The sequence below is a fragment of the Nannospalax galili genome, unplaced genomic scaffold, assembly GCF_000622305.1.
Source record: "Nannospalax galili isolate Female #2095 unplaced genomic scaffold, S.galili_v1.0 scaffold762, whole genome shotgun sequence".
Classification (NCBI taxonomy): Eukaryota; Metazoa; Chordata; class Mammalia; order Rodentia; family Spalacidae; genus Nannospalax; species Nannospalax galili.
In genome coordinates, this window is record NW_008350126.1 from 802500 (window position 1) to 826904 (window position 24405).

General features: G+C 40.6%; 1 protein-coding gene across 3 annotated transcripts in view; it reads right to left on the reverse strand.

Annotated features, from left to right (window-relative positions):
• The window catches only part of Simc1 (SUMO interacting motifs containing 1), a 70155-nt gene that overhangs the window by 10139 nt on the left and 35611 nt on the right, over window positions 1-24405 (reverse strand). For 2 of the 3 annotated variants that reach the window (XM_008847331.3, XM_029570527.1), the window contains 5 exons: window positions 21839-21993; window positions 12983-13135; window positions 10137-10265; window positions 4543-4699; window positions 4259-4343 (listed from right to left, as the gene is read on the reverse strand). In XM_008847331.3, coding sequence (XP_008845553.1) covers window positions 4259-4343; window positions 4543-4699; window positions 10137-10265; window positions 12983-13135; window positions 21839-21993 — 679 coding nt within the window. The remainder of the gene's footprint in view (window positions 1-4258; window positions 4344-4542; window positions 4700-10136; window positions 10266-12982; window positions 13136-21838; window positions 21994-24405) is intronic. The other variant, XM_017801731.2, reaches the window with a different exon arrangement.

Consider the following 24405-nt stretch of genomic DNA (forward strand, 5'->3'; position numbering starts at 1 on the left):
ATCTCTGTGAATTTGAGGCCAGCCTGGTCTACATAGTGAATTCTAGGCCAGCTAGTGAGACCCTGCTTTAAAAAAAGAAAAAGAAAAAGAGAAAGCTGAGCACCAGCATTCATCTCTCTGCTTCCCTGACGGCAGATACAATGTGACCAGTGCTTCCCTGACGGCAGATACAATGTGACCAGTGCTTCCCTGACGGCAGATACAATGTGACCAGTGCTTCCCTGACGGCAGATACAATGTGACCAGTGCTTCCCTGACGGCAGATACAATGTGACCAGTGCTTCCCTGACGGCAGATACAATGTGACCAGTGCTTCCCTGACGGCAGATACAATGTGACCAGTGCTTCCCTGACGGCAGATACAATGTGACCAGTGCTTCCCTGACGGCAGATACAATGTGACCAGTGCTTCCCTGACGGCAGATACAATGTGACCAGTGCTTCCCTGACGGCAGATACAATGTGACCAGTGCTTCCCTGACGGCAGATACAATGTGACCAGTGCTTCCCTGACGGCAGATACAATGTGACCAGTGCTTCCCTGACAGCAGTCACAACGTAGCCAGTGCTTCCCTGACCTCAGATACAATGTGACCAGTGCTTCCCTGACGGCAGATACAATGTGACCAGTGCTTCCCTGACAGCAGTCACAATGTAGCCAGTGCTTCTCTGATAGCAGATACAATGTAGCCAGTGGCCTCATATCCAGCTGTCAAGCTTTCCCCACCATAATGGACTGTACCCTCAAACTATGAGCCCAAAATAAACCCTTTAAGTTGCTTTTGTCACAGCAGTGAGAAGAGCTGCTAACATAACATGTTTGTCGGTTTCTGGATACTGAAAGATGGCTGGTCTTATCTTACTGAAATGTCAATTGTTTAGGAAGGTCTCTTTGGGCCCCACTAAAACAAGAGCAGGTCCTCTTGTTGCACACACTTTGCTTTATTGTGCAGCATTGACTTTGACCATATTTAACTGTTTCTGTGTGATTACTTGTTGGGTGGGCCTTCTCACTGGCCACTGAACTCTGTGAAGCCATGTTGGTCTAACTTAGGATTTCCCAATGAGGCACAGAGAGAGCATTCTGTAGCTATGTGTGCCTGGGTGAGTATGTGAACTAAAGTAATTCTGCCTGCTCCTGCTTTTCTCCCCTCAGTTGGTGGCAGGCAGGGCTCTGAAGGAAGGCTATTGGAGTCCTTGAGATAACTGATCTCTGAAGCTGCCTTGCCTACCCTGTCCAGCCAAATGGTGGTCAAGATAGCTAAGTTCCTAGGGCTCTTATTTATTTTTTTTAAAAAATATTTTATTATTTTTATTTTATGTGTGTGAGTGTTATGCCTGCATGTAGGTAAATGCACCCAAGACGTGCAATGTATGAGGAGGACAGAAGAGGCTGTCAGATCCCCTGGAACTGGAGTTACGGACAGTTGTTAGCTGCCATGTGGGTGCTGGGATTCGAACCTGGGTCTTCTGCAAGAACAACCAGTGTTCTTAACCGCTGAGCCATCTCTCCAGCTTATTTTTATTTTATGTGTAGGAGTGTATTGCCTGCAGGTATCTAAGTGTACTCATGTTGTGCAATGTCCACAGAGGTCGGAAGAGGGCATCAGATCTCCTGGAACTGGAGTTACAGATGGTTGTTAGCTGCCATATGGATGCTAGGAACCAAACTTGGGTCCTCTGCAAGAGCAGCTGTGCTCTTAACCACTGAGCCATCTCTTCAGCTCAGGACTCATATTTTTAAAACACGAAGTTTTGACTGTTTGCTAAGATTAGGAAAAGGCCATGGCACAAAGCAATTTCTAATTTTGCTGAGTCCCATTCTTGAGTTCTCTGTGATACAGGGTAGGGGTTTATTCCTGGGTAAGGGTTTATTCCTGTAGAGAATGTTAGTTCACCTGCCAGCCCAGAATCTACATCACAGTAGAAACGCCTGCAAGGTGGGGAGTTCAGGACAGATTTTCTGGGTCAGTAACTTAACAAGTGTTAAAGGTGAATTTTAAATAAGGCTGTTGTAATATTAAACTTTCTGTCAGAACTCCAAAATAGTTATGTAACCTCAATGAGACTAAGTTCCCAGAGAATCTGCCTTTCAGGCTTTGTTCTAAGAACATGTGTCTTTCTTTGAGAGTGTTAAGAAATGCCTAAAACTATGATACTGTAGTCTTGATGATGTATCTTTGAAGTTTAGTTATAAGGGCTATGAGTATAGTTTAGTGGTAAAGCACTTGCCTGGAATGCATGAGGCCTAGGTTCAATTTCTTTCTTAAAAATGTTTTAAAAATTTATTTTTATTTTATGTGTATGAGTGTTTTGTCTGAATGTAAGTGCACCCATGCATACAATGCCATCAGAGGTCAGAAGAGAGCATCAGATCCCCTGGAACTGGAGTTAAGGACAGTCAAAAACCTGGGTAGTATTCTTAATTGCTGAGCTATCTCTCTATCCCCCACCCCAGTTGAGTTTCTAGAACTATAACCCCCACATTCCTCAAGTATGAAACAGAAAACCTTCATAGTCTACCTAGACTGAACTGGATACTTTTTTTATATATACAAGAATAATAAATTCTTGAAAGTTATGTCTTATCACTACTTTCTTTTCTTTGCTAGAAAAGAAACCAAGACCTGGAAGCCATCCGTAACCTAGTACTTGGGAGACCAAGGCAGGAGGACTTTCATGAATTCAAGGCTAGCCTGGGTTATAGAGTGAGACCCTGTCTCAAAAAAAAAAAAAAAAAAAAAAAAAAAAAGGCCTAGAGACATAGCATAGAGGTAATAGATAGAATTAGGATTTAAACCCAGACTTTCAGTTGTTAATGTGGTACTATTATTTATTTATTTAAAAAAAATCATCTTTGCAATAGCTTCCTTAGTTCCAGGTCTAAGAGGGGCTAAGTGTTCTCTTACTTCCCATGTGTCAACACTGAAGTACAGTCAATCTTAACAGGATCACGGGCAAGTAGAATCTCTCCCCTACTATCTGAGGATAATCTGCAGACACCAGGCTCAGTATTGCAGTATGGATTTTCTAAGATCAAAAACACTTACTTGGACCATAATCTGGTATAGTTATTAAAAACAATTAACAATATTAGCTAATCTCTTCAAATTCACCAATTGTTCCAACAGTGCCCTTCATTTTTGCAGCACTAGGAATGGAACCCAGGGCCTTGTCTGTGCTAGGAAAGTGCTCTATCACTGACTCCCAACCCTCTAATAACTTCTTTTTTCTAATTTAGAATCCAGTCTAGGACCATGTGTTTCATTTAGTATTCATGTGCATTGACTTCTTTCTAATCTGGAACGGGATCTTAGTCTTTTTTTAAAAGATGTTGGTACTAAAAAGCACTGGTGAGTTAATTTGGAGATGGTTACTCAGTGTGGTTTTGTCTGATGCTTCCTTGTGGTCAGATCCAGGACATAAGCTTCTGGCAAGAACACTACACGTGTGAGACTGTGCGCCTCTCAGCCCAGCATGTCCAGGGAAATGCCATGTTTCTTCCTCATTAGGTTACACTTTTTGGTAGTCATGGTGGTGTATGCCTATAACCCTAGCACCTGGGAGACTGAGGCAAGAGAATTTTGAGTTCAGGTCAGCCTGGGCTACAAAGCAAATCAAATCCTAGTTAAAAAAAAAGTTTACTATTTTCCTTTCCCTTTTCCTTTTGTAATCAATAATTTGATTGTGCCTTTTTTTGTTGACAAAGTCTCATATCTCCCAGGCTAGCCTTGAACTTACTAAGTATTCAAGGTTGACCTTGTTGATCCTCCTGCCTCCCTCTCCAAGTGCAAGTTTATGTGGTGCTGAGAACTGCATCCAGGGCTTCATGCATGTTAGGCAAGGACTTTATTAATGAACAACAGTCCCAGCCTTCTGTAATTAATAATTTGTCAGTTCTTCAGCTCTCCCAAGCTCTTCAATATCCTTGGCTAATAAAATCATTCTCACTTGATGCAATATTCTACCATGATCCTTCCAACATCTGCCTCTTGTGTGTCACTTGGGCTTACTCTCCCAGATTCTCACTGGTTACTGGCTTCACCTGTAATTTTAGTTCTGAAGTGCCACTTTCATAGACTTTAGGGACCTAAATTCTCCATCCTCCTGCCTCAGCTTCCTGAGTGCTGGGTTATAGGCCAGTGACACCACACTGGGCTAGAATGATGCTTTACTTAAGTGAATAAATTAGAATTCTCTGTGAGAATTCCATTGTGAGACCTCTCTTAGTACCTGCTTGTGAGTAAGTGCTCCTTACCTCTTAAAACATGTTGATAACTGGACAGCAGGAATTGCAGATGCTCAATCAGCTCATCCCAAGTCTGCCACTGGGTTTTATCAGACTGCAGAGATAGTAAAAGCAATGGATAAAAAATATTTTTCCCAGGGAGACCCTGCTTCAAAAAGACAAAAAAAAAAAAAGTTTTTCCCAGTTAAACTGTGCTTTTCTGGCACAGTTTCCAAATCTCTTTTACATGATGCTCAAACAGCAGGATTAGGGAAAGTGTTCTGGCCCTGGAACTGAAGCAGGAAGAAATGTACCTGACACTTGAGCAGTGATGTGGAATTGTTCATAAAATAGAGGGCCTGGGCCAGAGACAATGGCAGGCGGGTGGGTGTCTCACAGCTGTGGAGGAATATGATCTCTAACACTTTGCAACGCAGAAGGTGGCTTTCCATGGTAGTAAAGAACATCTCCCTGTGTGGAAAAGAGGAATAAGGAGCTAAGTATTACAAGTGCAATTCCAACAGCATGTAGCACAATGTGCCCTGTGTATTCTAATACAATGGAGCCCTACAAAATCACAGTGCCTGCGTCAGGGCAGAAATGGATTTATTCATGAATTAAAAACTTCCAGGATGAGGGAACACTCTTTGACATTTGAAAAAATCAAATTAAGCTGGGCATGGTGGTTCATACCTTTAAACCCAGCACTTGGGAGGCAGAGGCAGGCAGATCTCTGTGAGTTCAAGGCCAGCCTGGTCTACATAGTGAGTTCCAGGCCAGCTGGGGCTACAGGGAGATCCTGTCTCAAAACAAAGCAAAACAAATAAAAACTGAACGAAACACACAAACACAGAAACGAAAAAACCCCCCAAACAACAGGACATCTGACATCCTCCACTGGCTTTCATGCAAGAGCATGGACACATGCACTCATGTATGCACATACACGTGTGCATAGACCACACAGAGATTCTCAGACACACAGACACAGAAATACACATACACACATACATAGACACACTCTTATACATAAACATACAGATACGCACTCTCATACACACACAAAAGTACAAAACTACAAGAAACATTAAAAGATATAAACTCTTTGGGTGGAGAAAAATAACAGAATTTGGATTGCCAAAAAAGAAGGAAAAGCATTAGAAGTGACAAACATGGGTAAATATAAAAAAGCCCTCTCTATCTTTCCATTTATTTGAAAAGCAAGTAAATGTTTAAGGCAAAAATAGCTAACTCTTCATCCTGGCATTTATAATATCGTGGAAGTCAAATCTAAGAAAACAAAGGATGAGCTTGGTCTGAAGAAAGACACATAATGGTAACATTATTTTTTTAAGATATTTTATTTTTAAAATTTTTATGTGTATGAGTGTTATGCCTGCATGTAGGTTAGTGCACCCGTGTTGTACAATGCCATTGGAGGACAGAAGAGGCTGTCGGATCCCCTGGAACTGGAGTTACGGACAGTTGTTGCCATGTGGGTGCTGGGATTCGAACCCGGGTCTTCTGCAAGAACAACCAGTGTGCTTAACTGCTGAGCCATCTCTCCAGCCTCTGAGCTATCTCTCCAACCCCATGGTAATATTTTTATACATTAAGGAATATAATATTAATTCAAAGTAGTTAAAATATATATCATAATTCTGAGATTAATCAGAAATTTTTTTTCAGGAAAAGCACTCAATAAGTAAAAACTCAGAAAACTAGGAATAGCTGGAACTTGAGCTAATTATTAATGAACATCCACAGAAAACCTTGCAGTCAGCATCACAACCCATAGTGAGCTGATATATTAATTAACAATTAATTAATTGAGTTTTCTCTGTAGATTATTGTCCTGTTAGTTTTTATCACCAAATTGACACAATATGGAATCACCTGGGAAGAGGAAATCACTTGGGAATCTCAACTGAAGAACTGCTCAGTCCAGATTGACCATGTCCATAAGAGAGTCTTTTTAAAAAAAATTTTATTTATTATTTTTATTTTATGTGCATGAGTGCATTGCCTGCATGTATGTGAGTGCACCCATGTCGTGCAATGCTGCAGAAGTCAGAAGAAGGCTTCAGATTCCCCTGGAACTGGAGTTAAGGACAGTTGGATGCTGCCATGTGGGTGCTGGGAAATGAACCCAAGAGAGATGGCTCAGTAGTTAAGAGCACTGGCTGCTCTTGCTGAAGACCCAGGTTTGAATCCCAGTACCTACATGGCAGTTAACAACCATCCATAACTCTAGTTCCAGGGGATCTGATGCCATCTTCTGACCTCAGCAGGCATTGCATGACATGGGTGCACTTACATACATGAAGGCATAACACTCATATACATAAAATAAAAAATTAAATAAAAAGGAAATAAAAGATGAAGAGATTAGAAAGGAAGAAATACAACTTTCCCTATCTGCAGATGGTATGATGGTCTGCAAAAAAACACACCAAGGATTTTGGCACAAGCGCATGATACTGTAAAGGAAACATCAAGAAGCTGTACTTCATCAAAAGTTTTATTCTGTGAAAGACTTTACTAAAGGGATGAAAAGACAAACTACAGAGTAGAAGAAGATAGCTGAAAGACACAGATCTGACAGATAACTAGAATATATAGTTTCTCAAAACTCCACCAGAAGAAAGCAATTCCTTTAGAACATGGGAAAAAAGATTTCAATAAAGAAGCTATACAAAATGGCAATTAAACACATGAGCATAATAACTGTTATAGAAATTATAAATGAGGGGCTGGTGAGATGGCTCAGTGAGTAAGAGTGCTTGCTGAATTCCCAGCACCAATGGAAAAGGCTGCATTGCCACAAATGCCTATAACCCCAGTGCTGCAGATTGCTGAATCTCACAGGCTGCTAGCTCAGCTCCAGGTTCAGTAACAGACCCTTTCTCAAGGGAAAAAGGGAGAATGTGGCAGAGCAGGATACCCAAGTCCTCCTCTGGCCTTGGTGCTCACAGAATACCTGCATACATATATATAACACCACACACACACACACACACACACACACACACACACACACAAAATTGTAATGAAGATCACAACACACCAATCAGAATGGCTAAAATAAAAAAAAACAAACAAAAAACCAGGGACCACACCAAATCCTAGCCAAGATCCAGAGAAACTGTACCACTCAGAGATGGCAGAATGGAGATAATATAGCTACTCTGAGAAATAACTTAGTAATTTCTTAGGGAACTAAAATTGGAACATTAATGATACAAGTATTTAATGAAAAAAGCTAAAAAGTCAATTCTTAGGCACTTATTCTAGAGAAACGAAAATTTATGTTCATACAAAACTTTGGACATGAATACTTATACCAGACTTTATTCATAGTATACCCAAAGTATAACACCACAGTTTCCCTTCAGAGGATAAATGGTTACAAATCAAAACCAAGGCACTGGAGAGATGGCTCAGTGGTTAAGAGCACTGGCTGTTCTTGTAGAGGACTTGGGTTTGATTCCTAGCACCCACATGGAGGCTAACAACTGTCCATAACTCCAGTTCCAGGGACTCCAACACCTTCTTTTGACCTCTGCAGGAATTACACAACATGAGTGCACTTCCAAAAATGCAGGCAATACACTCATACACATAAAATGAAAAAAATTTCAAAAAGGGGGGGGTACTGGAGAGATGTCAGCAGCTAAGAGCAATGGCTGCTCTTACAGAAGACCCAGGTTTGAGTCCCAGCACCCACATGGCAGCTAACAACTGTCTGAAACTCCAGTTCCAGGGGATCTGATGCTGTCTTCTGTCCGCAGCAGGCATTACACAAAATGGGTACACTTATATACATGCAGGTATAACGCTTATACACATAAACTAAAAAGAAATTAAAAAAAGAAAAACTGTGATCCATCTTGCCATGGAACACTGCTGATCAAGAAAAAGTAATGAACTGTTGATACACACAACTCAGATGAATCTCTAGAGACCCACATTGAGTAAAAAAAAAAAAAAAACAGCCAATCCCTGCCAGGCATGGTGGTGCATACCTTTAATCCCAGCATTCAGGAAGCAGAGCCAGGTGGATCTCTGTGAGTTCAAGTCTAGCCTAGTCTACATAGTGAGTTCTAGGCCAGCTGGGGCTACAGGGAGACCCTGTCTCAAAAAGACAAAAACAAGCCGGGTATGGTGGTGCACACCTTTGATTCCAGCACTTGGGAGGCAGAGGCAGGCTGATCTTTGTGAGTTCCGAGGCCAGCCTGGTCTACATAGTGAGTTCCAGGACAGCAAGGGCAACAGGGAGACCCTGTCTTAAAAAAAAAAAAAGACAAAAAAACCCCAAAATAGCCAATCCCTAAAGGTTACATCCTGTATGATTCCATAATATAGCAATTTTGAAAAGGAAAAATTACAGGGGCTGGAGAGATGATGGCTCAGTGGTTAAGAACACTAGTGATTCTTGCAGAAGACTGGGGTTCAAATCCCAGCACCCACATGGCAGCTAACTGTAGCTGTCCCTAACACCAGTTCTGGGAGATCTGACGCCCTCTTCTGACCTCCCAAGCCACTGCATGATATGAGTGCACTGACATACATGCAGGCAGTACATGCATACACATAAAAATAATAAATAAAATATTTTTAAAAAGGTCAAAATTACAAGAATGGAAGGGATTAGTGGTTACCAAGTGGTTAGGAGAAAGTAGGCATGGAAGGGAAGTAGGTAGGACTATCCATCCAAGTGCAACATGAGTGGTCCTTTAAGGACTGGAAATGCACCTTGGATATGTTGGCTGTGATGCTGTACTACAGTTTTGCAGTAGGTCTGCACTAGGGAAACCTGGATAAAGCATATGGGATGACACAGTGGTGCACACTGCAATCCCAATACTCCAGAGGCTAAGCAGGAGGACCATGGATTCAAGATCAGACTGGACTACATAGTGAGGTCCTGCTGCACAAAAATAGGGGCTGGGATGTAGCTCAATGGTTAGAGTGCTTGTTAGGCACACACAAGACAGTGGGATTGATCCACAATACTGCACAACATACATGGGATCTTTTTCTATTTCATCCAACCATGGGACTCTACAATCAAATTCAAAAGAAATTTTAATAAAAAAGCTAAAAAGCCAAGCGGAGATGTAAAATAATAGAAAATTCCTTTTATTCTTTTTAGTCATTGGGTAAACTCTGAAGCATTTATTTATTTTTTTAAAAAAATATATATTATTTTTATTTTATGTGTAAGAGTGTATTGCCTGCATGTATGCGAGTGCACCTGTGTCGTGAAATGACACAGAGGTCAGAAGAGGGCTTTGGATTCTGGAGTTAAGGACGGTATGTAGCTCCCATGTGGGTGCTGGGAATTGACCCAGGTCCTCTGCAAGAGCAGTCAGTGCTCTTAGCTGCTGACATCTCTCCAGTATCCCCCCTTTTTGAATTTTTTTTTTCATTTTATGTGTATGAATGTATTGCCTGTTTTTGAAAGTGTACTCATGTTGTGTAATTCCTGCAGAGGTCAAAAGAGGTGTTGGAGTCCCTGGAACTGGAGTTATGGACAATTGTTAGCCTCCATGTGGGTGCTAGGAATCAAACCCAAGTCCTCTACAAGAACAGCCAGTGCTCTTAACCACTGAGCCATCTCTCCAGTGCCTTGGTTTTGATTTGTAACCATGTATCCTCTGAAGGGAAACTGTGGTGTTTATACTTTGGGTATTCAGGACTGAACTAATTGTTATTATGATAGCTGCCAAACAGCAGTTTTTCCTTACTTCATCGTTTATTCTTACTCCCTGTGTAGACCAGGTTGGTCTGGAACTCACAGAGATCTACCTGCCTCCCCTGAGAACTGGGATTAAAGGTGTGTACAACTAACCTTCCCCTCAAGCAATAATGACAACAACAGCGACCACAACAGCACTGCACTCACCTCTGACTCCTCTCAGGAATGTCCAGCACAAACCCAAACATCATCTCAGCTATTTTATTGGAGCTGCAGGTAGGAGTCCTGTCCACCTCTACGGCTATGGACAACATCCTCTGAAGTTGACACACAATCCTGGATCCAGAACACAGGATACAGTGAGTGGGAAGACATGGCAAGAGGCCTCCTGTGGCTGGAGGAGGTCCCCACCAGTGTATACCAAGAACAGAGACTGTTAGAGGACCTTGCAAAGTACATACCAGGTCAAGAGAGCTACTCAAGCTCATCAGACTGACTGCTTTCATTGAGCAATTTAATCCATTTGGCAGATCATTTCTGAAACCTTTTAGAACCTGGAAGTGAGCTGCATAAGCAAATTGCTTTTAAGTTAAAAAAGAGAACCACAGACTCTTAATGGGGTCTACAGAACTTAAGGAACATCTGTAACTTTTAAAGAAATAATTTATTAAGAATTTAATACATGTATATAAGGCATTTGATCAAATCCATGCCCACTCCCCCACCCCCCAACTTCTCCCATATCTCCCCATCACTATTTTCTGCTAACTTCATGTACTCTTCTTTTTTTTAATGGGTTTTTTTGCTACTCCAACATCCCCCCTTCTGAAGAGGTAACCCTAAAATCTTTTAAGGATTAGATAAAAGCTCCCAAATACTTTTGACATTTTTGGCCTTTCGAATGGAGTATGTTGCTAAGAGGCCCAAGTGACTAACATTATTTTAATTTCTTTGATACAAGAGAAAATATGTATTATTTGCCTTGTAATTTTTCTACCACTGGTGGACCCTGACCTTCTCTCTCATCAGACCTGCATACTGGGGAAAACGGACCTGACATGGCACTGGGAATCTGGTCAACACTTCAGAAGGATGAGCCTGGCTTGATACTAGCCTTTTCTGACATATTATTTATGATTCTGGCTCTACAATAAATTACTAAATTGCTTTGTCCAAATCTTCTCATCTATTTAAATTTTTTTTTCATTTATTTTTTATCAATTTTTATTTTATGTGTATAAGTGTTATGCTTGCATGTGTGTAAGTGCATCTGTGTCATGCAGTGCCCTCAGAGGACAGAAGTGGGTGTCACATCCCCTGGAACTGGAGTTACAGATGGTTGTTAGCTGCCATGTGGGTGCTGGGATTCAAACTTGGGTCTTCTGCAAGAACAGCCAGTGCTCTTAACTGATGAGCCGTCTCTCCAGCCTGCTATTTTTTTGTGTGTATGAATGTTTTACGTGCATGTATGTAAATGCACCTGTGTTGTACATTGCCCACAGAGGCCAGAAGAGGGAGTCAGATTCCCTGGAACTGGAGTTAAGGACAGTTGTTAGCTGCTATGTGGGTGTTGGGAACTGAACCCAGCTGCAGTTCTCTTAACTGCTGAGCCATCTCTCCAATTCCTACTTGAAAAAAAAAAATTTAAGGATCATTTTTTTGGAGTTTGTGGGAAAAAACCCAACAGGACAGGTGAACTGGAGATCTTGGTAGCTGAAGGAAGGAGATAGATAAGAAGTTGTGCTTTTGGAGTTAGAAGTCAGGAAAGCAGGCAGGCTCAGTAATGGAAATCTGCAAACAGCCACATAGAGTGGGGGTGTCTCCATAGGGAGTAAAATGCCTGGAGTGTCAGGCAACAACACAGACTTAGGGTTTTGGTTAGTATCCACAAAAGGGGGCCAGAAAGAGGGAAAAGAGTTATACTTTCTGAACTGGAACTCGAAAGAGCAGGCTTATTAGTGAGGATCTGTAGCAACTGCCCTTCTCGCTGACTGAAAGGGAGAATGGCACCTATTTTGTAAAGCTGGAGTGATGAGTAGTGCATCCGACAGGGTAGCATTTGAAAATGGTAGCACCTATAGTAACTGTTGACAAGCTCATGATATCATCAAGTTTTAGGAGCCTCTGCTGTATTTCTACCAATAGTTATAATAAATGCATTAAGATAATGATTAATGAAATTGATTTCCATTGAAGGAACCACGTGGGCCTCCCTCTTGGGAATGTACACAGGGTCTCTGGGACAGTTTCACTTTAGAATCTTCTCCAATACACCAAAACAAATAAATCTCTCAAACAGTTCCCCTTAAGGGACAAGATAAGCCTAATATGAAAATCAAGCTGATGCAAATACAATATAACATAGTATTGTGAATTTAGACACAAATGTTACATTTGAAATGTCAAATGTGAGGAGCTTTTATTAATGTGACTGACGTAGTCCCAGCCTATTTACTTAAGGGCAGCCCCAGCCTCTAAAACTGTGACAGTTCTCAGGAAATGCCAGGACTGCTCTCAGTTCTATAAAGGAAATGTTATACATGTTTCCAGTGCAGTCTGCTGATGGGACCTGGCCTGGCCTGAACCATTCCTGTCATACGTGTTAGAATCTACAAGTTGAATTGGCTGTCTTCTAGAGAAGCTCCTGCTGACTAGAAGTTGTGAGAATGCCCCCTACTTACTATGCCTCTATGCCAGTATGGATAGCTGAAGTGATGAGGAGTTATAACCTTTTATTGCCTTTTGGCTTTTCTGCCACTAGAATTAGAAATGTGGCCTTTAAACTAAGGTATGGGGTTCTTTGCATGATTTTTGCTTTGTTTTATTTTGCAGCATTGGAGATCAAATCCAGGTCCATATGCATGCTAGGAAAGAATTCTACTATTAAAAAACATTCTACTATTGAGTTATATTCCCGGTCTGTGAGTCTTTAATTAGAATTAGTCTATGTTATGAGCATGTGGTAATTTGGGGGAAGCTGCTCTTTATACTGGACCTATTCTCTAAAACACTAAATCCTCATAGCCCTGGAAAGACAACTTTGTTTTCCTTACAGCTGATTGGTGTTCTTGGTCAGGTTAGGTTGGGGAGACAGATGACCACTGTTGGTTTTCAAGATTCCTGTTCCTGAAAAGGTCTGATTCCCATTTTGGGGCTCAGTTAATTCATTTTCAGTTACTGCTCTGACCAGCCACTTGATAACATCTCTGGAATGAAAAGAAGAGAAGATTTAAGCTTCTTTTAATGCTTATGGTGCTCAGAACTGCATATTTAATCTGTGATCCCAGACCACTAGATTTCTCCAAAGGCAACAAAGGGGCCCTTAGTTTTTTTCAATATTTAAACAAGCCTAATGAAAATCACACATTTAATTGCATCATGGTTATACAAGCTAACTAAAATATCAACATTTTTCTTTCTTTTTTTCATTTTCTTTCCTTTTCTTCTTTTGTAGTACTGGGGATTGAACTGAAGGCCTTATGCTGTTAGGCAAGTACTCTACCACTTCACTTCACTTACAAGGCAAGTACTTGTACCACTTCAGCATACAACATTTTTCTAGGAAGTTATATGTTAATTTTTACCATTGCTGTGACCAAATGCCTGACAGAAACAACTTAAGGGAGAGTATAGGAGCTATAATCCTCAGGACAGGCCCCCAAGTGACCTACCTCCCCCAGCTAGGCCCTATCTCTTATTTTCCACTATCTCCTAATAATGTCAGCATATTGTGAATTCATTAAGGAATTAACACATTCATTAGGTCAGAGCTCTCATGATCTAATTGTCTCTGGGAATACCACCACAGACTACCCAGAGATGTGTGTTAATAATCTCCTAGGTTTCTCTTAATCCAATCAACTGAACAACCAAAAGTAACCACATAAATTATAATTACTGTAAAGCACCTCTGGAGTCAAAGAACACTATCTGTGGCTTTCTAACCAGGAACATTACCTACCTAATCAGGTGGGAAGATGAGCTAGCTGACAATGTCAGTCTTGCAGCTCTGTTTTCTTTCTTTCTTTTTTTTTTTTTTTTTTGAGACAGGCTCTCCCTATAGCCCTAGCTGGCCTGAAACTCACTATGTAGACCAGGCTGGCCTAAAACTCACAGAGATCCACCTGCCTCTGCCTCCCAAGCGCTAGGATTAAAGGTGTGTACCACTACACCTAGCATAGGCCTCTTTTTCATGTGTCTTCTATTAATGATGATAACTAAGGTTTTGGAGGATATGCAATGGAGGGCTTCATATAGGGCTTAGGCTCTATATAAGTTAGTAAAGTAAAAATATCTCATATATTTAAAAATTATTTTGATGGTCCCAGTTACTGAGCCACCTCTGAGGACTCGGCTGCTGCTCCCTCGCACCCACTTGCTTCCCTGCACTCCATGTTGTGCCCCCCACCCCTTCTCCTGTAGCCCTCTTTTACAGGCTGTTTCCACTGAGAAAATGGAATCATATCATGTCTGCTATCCAGAACTTCCACTCTTTTGATCCCTTTGCTGACGCAAGGGATGACCTGCTTCCTGCTGGTACTGTGGGTTCTACCCATAGAATTCAACAGAGAAGCCGGGTGTGGTGGCACATGCCTTTAATCCCAGCACTTGGGAGGTAGAGGTAGGCAGATTTCTGAGTTCAAGGCCAGCCTGGTCTACATAGGGAGTTCCAGGCCAGCTGGGGCTACAGGGAGACCCTGTCTCAAAAATACCCACTCCCTCAAAAAAGAATTCAACAGAGAAATAGCAGGAAGACCCTTACTACTGTCCAAGGAATTGCTGATGATTACGATAAAAGGGAATCAGTGAAGATATTAAAGAAGAATTCTCCTTACAATGGTACTGTAATTGAGCATCCAGAATATGGAGAAAGGAATTCAGCTGCAGGGTGACCAGTACAAAGACACATATCAGTTCCTGATAGAGACTGGACTGGCTGAGGATGATCAGTTCATAAGTTTTAAGTGCTTGTGGCTCTCTGAAGCTTAAGTGAGGATTTCCTTGCAATGAGCATTTCCCTTCTGTCCCTTGTCACAAGTTTACAAACCTCACAGCTTGTATAATGGAATCATTTAAGCTGATTTTAACTTGGACTAGAGTAACTCCTATATGCAATAAACTGAAGAATCAAAAAAATTTATTTTGAGCCTGTCTAATTCTAGCCCTTGGGAGGCAAAGGCAGGTGGATCTCTGTGAGATTGAGGCTAGCCTGGCTAGTCTACATAGCAAGTTCCAGGGTAGCTGTGGCTACAGGGAGACCCTGTCTCAAAAGGACCAAAAAAATAAAAAAGTTTTTTTTTTGATGATTACTGTGCTGGATAGCTTTAGTTGTCAACACCTGGGCAGAGGGACTCTCAATCGAGGAATTCTCTCCATTGGGTTTGCCTGTGGCCATGTCTTTGGAGCACTTTCTTGATTGTTGTGTGCTATGGGAGGGCCCAGCCCACTGTGGCCAGGGCCACCCCTTATATATGGTCTCGTGTTGTTTAAGAAAGCAGGCTGAGCTCAGGCCAAGTTAGTAAGCAGCATACCTCCATGGTCTGTGCTCCAGTTTCCTGCTCTGAGTTCCTGCCTTGGCTTCCCTTGATGATGGATTGCTGTAAGTCAAATAAACTCTTTCCTCCCCAAGTTGGTTTTGGTCAGTGTTTTATCACAGCAATAAAAGCTAACTAGAACAATTACTTAAGAAACCAAGACAAAAATGGCATACTGAATACACATGCTTAATTTGTTCCTTCCTAAAACCATTCTAGTTACTAGAGTAAATAAAATTTTAAAATATTTGCAAGGAAGAGGAGAGGCAACAGCAGTGAACAACAGTGAAAGTTTGAAAGTGGCAGGCAAGTGAGGGATATTCACTACTATGTAACATTACACATTAGTCAAAATTAATAAGCTGCAGTGATAAGCAATAATATGGATAAATCTTATACTATAAAATATTAAGTGAAAAAAGCCTCAATAAATTAAAGCATGATGCTTTTTAATATAAGGACCAGGACTTAAAATATATACTTTATAAGATCACATGCATATGCTACAAAATTACATAGACAAAAAGAAATAAAATGACAAATATTCAGGGTCAGGGAGGTGAAGGTGGGTGATAGGGGCTAGATGTGTGGTTCAGACATAGGTAACTGTCAAGGTCTTAGTCAATGGTTGGGTGGGTAGGTTAAGAGATGCTGACTATAAAATTAAATGTAACCAATTAACTAAGCAAGTAAGGCAAGTGTGTCATGTTTTAAGGATGTTTAACCCAAGTCTGTGACTTTGGCAAAGAGATAAACTTTAACTGATTTAACTGAACTAATCTATCACACATAAAAAAGATAGACTGAGGGGCTGGAGAGATGGCTAAGTGGTTAAGAACACTGGCTGTCCTTGCAGAAGACCTGGGTTTGAATCCCAGCACCCACTTAGCAGCTAACAACTGTCCATAACTCCAGTTCCAGGGGATCTGAGTTAGGAAGATGACTCAGCAGTTAAGAAGATCATTCCCATACCTACATGGCAGCTAATAATCATCCTTAATTCCAGTTTTAGGAGATCTAACACCCTCTTCTGACCTCTACAGGCATTGCATGACACGGGTGCACTTACCTACATGCAGGCAATACACACATATACATAAAATAAAATTAAAAAATGATAAAATATTTTTAAAAAAGGGAGACTGAAACAAAGAGGGGAAAAATGACAGCACTAGGTTTCTTTGAAGCAAGGGTGAAAGGGGGTAAGTTAACATAAACAGGATGGCTTGATCTCTGTTCCAGCTATTTCTAGAACCCTAGGTCTTCTTCCCCAGTTCTGTGGTTTCCTTTGTAGAGAGGTAAAGAGAGGGTCTCTAGACTGGGATATCAGATGCACTGTGGAGGTAAAGGCACTGAAATTAATAGGGGCACTAAATAAGACACAGAATGTTGAATGCAGACACCTCTGTCATCTTCCCGCACCTGCCTTTATCTTTCATATAGAAGACCGGAAGTCTCTGAAAAACAGAAATGGCCTAAGGAGAAGGAAGTGAAGCCAGGTTTGGTGGTACAGGCCTAGAACCCTAGCTATCTGGGATTATATATTATCCTACTATAGAGGATCCTAGTTCAAGGCTTGTTTGGGTTACACAGCAGGTTCAAGGTGAGCTTAGTAAACCTAGTGCAACCCTGTCTCAAAAGGAAAAATAAAACAGGCCTGGAGTTATAGGTCAGTGTAGAGTGTGTGAGCATGTGTGAGGCCTTAGGTTAAATTCTAGTACCATGAAACAAATGAACGAACAAACAAACAAACAAAAAAACAGTAACATCCCCCTGAAAACTCTGACATGGAAGATTTTCTAGAAAACAGGAAGCCAGTTCTATTACCGGGAAGTCAGAGATGACAACCCCCCCATGTTCCCACAACTTCCATAACATTTTAGTTTTCTCACCTTTAAAAATGGATATCAGGTTTATCAGGTAACTGGGAAAGCTTCTAATGTAAGAGTCAGAGACCAATATAACTAACACTCCCTCCCTAAAGGCAACTAACTGGTAGAAAACAGATGTTATACACAATATCAGAGAATACACAAACCCAAAAACTTGGTATCACTGAAGATATGAGATATGTGGGTTCATGAAAAAAGAACAGAATATTATTTTCTAATTTTAACAAGGAATAGTTGGGGTGGAGGGGGGGCTCCTGGAAAACAATGAAAAATCCTATTTTCCAGAAACCGAAGATTATTTTTTCCACCCTAAAATGGCTTATGGGATGCTGATCAAAATGCATGACTACAGACCTACAACAAGTACAGAGAACTTTTCAAAATAGCTTATAACTTCCTTCAAAGTTCTGTTCAAAAATTATTTCTGAACTAAATATCTATACCTAGTCTACTTATCAGTCAATATATGGGATAAAAAAGACATTTTCACATATACAAGATCTCAAAAACTTTATTTTCCACATAATCTTCTTAGGAAGCTACCAGTATCTAATTCATCAAAACAAGCGAGTAATCTGGGAGAGGTGATCCACATCTGTGATCTCAGCTACACAGGAGGCTGATGCAGAAAGACTATATGAGCCTAGGAGTTCTAAGCCAGCCTGAGCAACAATAACAACAACACAACCAAAACAACAAAACAAATAGAAAAACACCCCCCCCCAAAAAAGAACAAAACTTAAAAGAAAGGAGTGAGGAGGAAAAAGACACAGGACAAATAGAGGTCTAATTTGGAAGTAGGTGAATATTAAATTTATCATACTGGCAAGGAGGACAACCAACCCAGACAGAAGATGTTGCGATGCTCAACTCTGTTCTTCAAGAAGAATTTTGCCCGGTTTGTTGTAGTGAAGAATGAACCTGAGGTCTTGAGCATGCTAGACACATGCTCGACCACTAAGCTATATCCTCAGCCCAAGGAGAAGAAATCAGTACAACTTCTCATGTGAATAAACATTTCGATGGCAGATTACAGTCAATTAGCACAAATTTTCTGATATGAACAAGGAAACCAAAAATAATTATTAACTCTAGGGAAATCAAAAGATAGGAATGAAGAAAAGGAAAAGAAGAAAGAAAAAGATATGAATGACAAACTGGGGAAAAGATGTGACTATCTGCTGGGCATGGTGATACATTCCCCCCTAATCCTAGGACTTGGGAGGCAAAGGCAGGCAGATCTCTGTGAGATCTAGGCTAACCTGGTCTACATAGTGAGTTCTAGGACAGCTGGGGCTACAGGGAGACCCTTTTTCAACCCCCCGCAACGATGTGATTAATAAATAGTCATAATACACTGCTAAACTCTGGTCTGCAAACACAGTGACTGTTATGGTCTGAATATGAAATGTTCCCCACAGGCTTATGTGTTGAATGTGTGGTCTCCAACAGGGGTTGGGGGAGACTATTATGGGAGGTAAAGCAAACTTTAGGAGGTGGGGCCTAGCTGGCAGAAGTTGGTCCCAGGGCACCTTTGAAGGTTTTACTCATTTTTGGTCCCCTCTTCTCTCCTTGCTTCCAGTTCTCCACAAGGTGAAGAAGTTCTTCCATACACACTGGCCACCATGATGTTCTGTCCAAATGCATGAGGCCAAACAATCACGGTCTGAACCGTCTGAAACTATAAGCCAAAATAAATCTTTCATCTGTTGTCTCTGTCCCACTGACAAGAAAGTTAACTAATACAGTTATAGCACTAGACACTGAATACTAATTTAAAATTCTGACGCAACTATATTAATTATATAGAGGCTAGGAAATGTGTGTGTGTGTGTATGTGTGTATGAGGGGAGTGATGGAAACAAAAATGAGCTACTCCTCACAGTTCATGTGGGAAGTCAATAAATGACAACAGCCAGTAGAAAATCAAGAAAAACCAGGCATGGAGCACATGCTTGAATTCCAGCACTCAGCTGAGGCAGGAGGATTGCAGCAAATTTGAGGTCAGCCTGAGCTACAGAGTGAGATCCTGTCTAAAACAAACTAAAAACAAAAATTACGGCAACAAAGCCCCCCAAGAATTACACTCTACATAGTGAAAGGTTCAGACCTCAAGAGTCAGAATGAAGACAAGTGTGAGAATGTGGGTTCATGTCTTTGCCTCACACTAGCTGCCACACCTACACTTACCAAGTGTAGTGGTAGACAGAGTTTCTTCCATTATTTAAATTATTCTTACTTTAAAATGTAACTAGACTGTCCTAAGCTTTTCTGTAGATTCTCTACATACTGATTGTGCCAGTTACTTTTGTTTTACTGTGACCACAATACCAGAGAGAAAAACTGAAAAAGGAGGAAGGATGTATTTTTGGCTTGTGGTTTCAGAGGTATGAGTCCACTGTGGTAGGGAAGCATGGTAGAGCAGAGCATTTCACATCATGACAGACAGGAAGCAAAGAAAAAGGAAATAGAGGAAGAGGACATGTGAGATAAGAGCCCCAAGAATACATTCCAGTGACCTACTTCCTCCAACTGGTCCCACCTCCTACTTTTTACTACCTCTCCGTAATGCATCATGCATTACGTAATGCCGTCATGATCTGTCTTTGGAAACTTCCTCACAGACATACCCAGAGGTATGTTTTACTAATAATCTTGGTGTTTCTTAATCTAGTCAAGTTGAAAGTTAAGGTTTTCTATCCCTACAATTATTAACATTTAAACTCTGCATAAAAAGCCATGCAAACTAAGAGGGGAAAGCTAATCAATGCCTAAAATAGTAACAAAACTTCCTCCTTTAAAAAAATTATTTATTTGGCCTGATGTGGTGGGTAGAGGCAGGTTGATCGCTGTGAATTGGAGGTCAGCCTGGTCTACATGGCGAGTTCCAGGTCAGCCAGAACCACATAGTTAGGCTCTGTCTCAAAAACAACAACCTTCCTCAATTTATTATTATTATTGTGTGTGTATAAATGTGTGTGCATGTTCATGTGTGCCATAGCACATGTCTGGAAGTCAGAGGACAACTTTGTGGAGTCTGTTCTCTCCTTTCACCTTTATATAGATTCTAGGAATCGAACCAGATGGCAAGCTACTTACCTGCTGAACTATTTTGCCAGTTCATTTCCTCCTTCTTTAGTAGAGGAGTTGTAATAGTCAATACCTATAGTGGCCTTACATATTCTCAACAAATATGTAAGCACATATGGAAACATAACTAAGATTAAAAGATTTTCAATGCAGCTGGGCATAGTTGTACAGGCCTTTAATCTCAGCACTCAGGAGGCAGGTAGATCTCTGGAAGATTGAGGGCAACCTGGCCTATAGGGAGACCCTGTCTCAAACAAAACAAAACAAAACAAATCCAAAACAACACACAACACAACACAACATAAAACAAAACCAACCCCAAAATTCAATGCTACTGTGAAAAATAGCAATGCTAGAAAATTTTTTAGTGAGAATCATTTCGAAAAAAAGCAAAGGATAAAGTTCCACAAGGAAAGTTCCAGTCTGGGATCCCTACTCTGGAAAGCACCTTTCCCCTTATGCTATAAAAATTACGTAATTTTTTTTTTTTGTATACAGTCATTTCACAACTCTGAATCTACAATAAGCTGATACTACAGCAAACAAACAACTAACCAAAATGGAAGACAAAAACACTTGTTGCTACCTACTGAACCTGGTTTTCAGCTGTATGACCTATCACCAGGTTACTTTTCAGAAACTAGTAGAAAAAAAATGAGCTGAAAATGAATCAGGAGGGTAGACATAATCTAGATTTATAAAATGATGAAAAGTTTTATACATGTCAAGGTTTTCCTTTGAATATTAACACAAAACTGTTTTAGACAATACTGAAATAGTTAGGCTAGTAGAAGTATGACAGTCTTGAGGGAAAGATCTCTTCTGTCTGCCATGTTGTTAGTGCAGAGCGGTTTCTTTTATGATACTCCAGAGTTTTAGTATTTATCCTATTTACCATATTAAGTGGGGAGAAAAGTCTCATTCCCTATGGTCACCTTGGGAGATGGACAGCCTAGGAGAGTAGTAAAGCACACACTGTGAGGACACGCCAGAGAAAATTAGTTCTCACAATCATGAGAGCGCTGATCTAATGAATGGTCTAATCTAACGATGAATTCAAAATCTGAAGAGACTATTGAGAGACAGTAGAACTGTGGAAGGGGCTCTAGTTGGAAAAGTAGATCACTGGGAATATGTCCTTGGGGCTCTATCTTGCTTCGGCCTCCTTCCTTTTACTGTTCTATTTTGTTTCCTAGCTGCCAAGAGTTGAATAGCTCTGCTCCTGCCATAATAGGCTGAAACCTCTGAAACAGTGAGCTAAAATAATCCTTTCCTTAATCTGTCTTTCTCACTCAGTTGGTCACAGTGCTAAGAAACTGATGAACACACTGGCCTTCTTAGTTGCACACTACAGTCCCTCTCTTGTTATGCCAGAGCTCTGGTAGCTGATTACCTGACATTGTGGGGCTGCTTGTCACAGGACAGAACAGTGTTTGCAATGGACTGCTGTAGGTGCTGCCGCTGTCTCCTCAAGATCTGCTGGAAGTCATCTTCCAGGGTCTGTACTACATAGCGCAGAAAAAGGACCCGCCCAGGCAGAGTTCGTCCCTGTGGAAGAAGGAATAAGAAGTGAGTCTTCTCAGTCTCCCGAATGACAGTAAGCATTGGGCTGTCATAACTAAGAGATTAAAATGTAATCAATCAGCAAGTCTGTCCGTACCTAAAAGAGATTTGTGGAAGAGAGTAGGTATTCTAAGTCACATTCTAACAGAAAAATAGAGGAACTGCTAAAATGATCACATTCACTAAGATCCCAGATCTATGGGATGTTGTTGCTATGTTTTGTTGTTGCTTCTAGGGATTAAAGATAAGCTGCTTAGGGGCTGGAGAGATGGATCAGTGGTTGAGAACAAGTACTGCTCTTGCAGAGGATCTGGGTTCAATTCGAAGCACCCACATTAGGCGGCTTTCAACTGCCTGTAACTCCAGTTCCAGGGGATCTGATGCCCTTTGCCTCCACAGGAGGCATAATCTTACACAGGCATACACACACACACACACACACACACACACACACACACACAGATACATTTTAAAAATATTTATTATTTTATTTTATGTATATGAGTGTATTTCCTGCATGCATGTTAAGTACACCCATGTTGTGCAGTGCTTGCAGAGGACAGAAGAAGAAATCTGATCCCCTGGACTGGAGTTATGGACGGTTGTTAACTGCCATATGGGTACTAGGGATTGAACCCAGGTCTTCTGTAAGAGCAGCCAGTGCTCCTAATCGCTGATCCATCTCTCCAGCCCTGTATAAATTTTAAAAGTAAATACATCTTTAACAAAAGATAATTTGCTTATTAAAAAGATCTAATTAGAATTTTTAAACTTTATTTTATATTTATTTAATTTTTGTTTTTGTTTTTGTTTTTGTTTTTTTTTTTGAGACAAGATCTCCCTGTAGACCCGGCTGGCATGGAACTCACTATGTAGACCAGGCTGGCCTTGAACTCAAGAGATCTGTCTGCCTCTGCCTCCTGAATGCTGGGACTAAAGGTGTGTACCACCACACCTGGCTCCCCAAATTCGTTAATTTTTTTTTGGTTTTTTTGAGACAGGATCTCCCTGTAGCCCCAGCTGTCCTGGAACTCACTATGTAGACCAGGCTGGCCTTGAACTCACAGAGATCCGCCTGCCTCAGCCTCCCAAGTGCTGGGATTAAAGGCATGTGCCACCACTCCTGGCTAATTCATTTTTAAAGGCATTTAATTTTTAAATTTTAATTTTTAACTTTAATTTTTAAAGACATTTTTAAAGGCACTGCAAAACTGTTATTTAAGCAGCTGTACCTCCAAGAGCATACAGGATTTCAATTTCACCATATCCTTGACAACACTTATTTTCTATTAATTTTTTTGTTTATCTTTTAAACAGAGACCAATTTTATAGCTGGGGGATGTAAGTGAGTGGTAGAGTGCTTAATTACTGTAAATGAGGCTTAGGCTGAATTCCCAGTACCAGAAGGAAAAATAAAAGGCCAATCTGATGGGCGGTGTGTTAGATTTTTTATTAGTGTGACAAATACCTGACAGAACAATTTAAAGGAGATTTATTCTGATTCCATTTCAAGAGTTTTGGTCCAAATTTGGCTTACTTCATGGCTTTTAGGTCCTTGACAGGGCAGAAATACCATGGCCAAAAGACAAGGAAGAGAGTTATCTCATGGTGTCCAGGAAACAGAGACTTACAGGGATCACAGGACAAGATCCATTCTTCAAAGGAACAACACAGAATGCCTTAGTATCCTTCTTCCTCCAACCAGGCCCCACCTCGTATATGCCATCAACTATGAACCATGAATGGACTAAGAGCCTTCCTGATCCAATCGTGATTACCTTTTAGTGACTAAGTCCACAAGCTGGGGACAAAGTCTTCATATCCAACCACAGGAGGTGGTGTTTTTATATTTTTTCATGGTTCATTCTTGGTAAAGGTGTACATGTCTAGGAATTTATCCATTTCTTCTATTACTAAATTTTTTGGTATACAGTTATCCATGCCAATCTTTAATGTAGTAGTTGACTGTTCTATGTAAAGACTTTCAACAGATACCATTTACAGCCCACACTAGACTATTTTTATCTATTTATCTATCTATCTATCTATCTATCTATCTATCTATCTATCTATCTATCTATCTATCTGTCTATCTATCTATCTATGACCATCTATCTACTATCTATCTATCATCAATCTAATCTATCATCTATCTATCTTCTATCTATCTATCTATCTATCTATCTCTATCAATCTATCTGTCTGTCTGTCTATCTATCTATCTATCTATCATCTATCATCATCTATCTATCTATCTATCTATCTATCTATCTATCTATCTATCTATCTAATCTATCAAATCTATCAAATCTAATCTAATCTAACCTAATCTAATCTATCTATCTGACTATCATCTATCTATCTATCTATCTATCTATCTATCTATCTATCAATCAT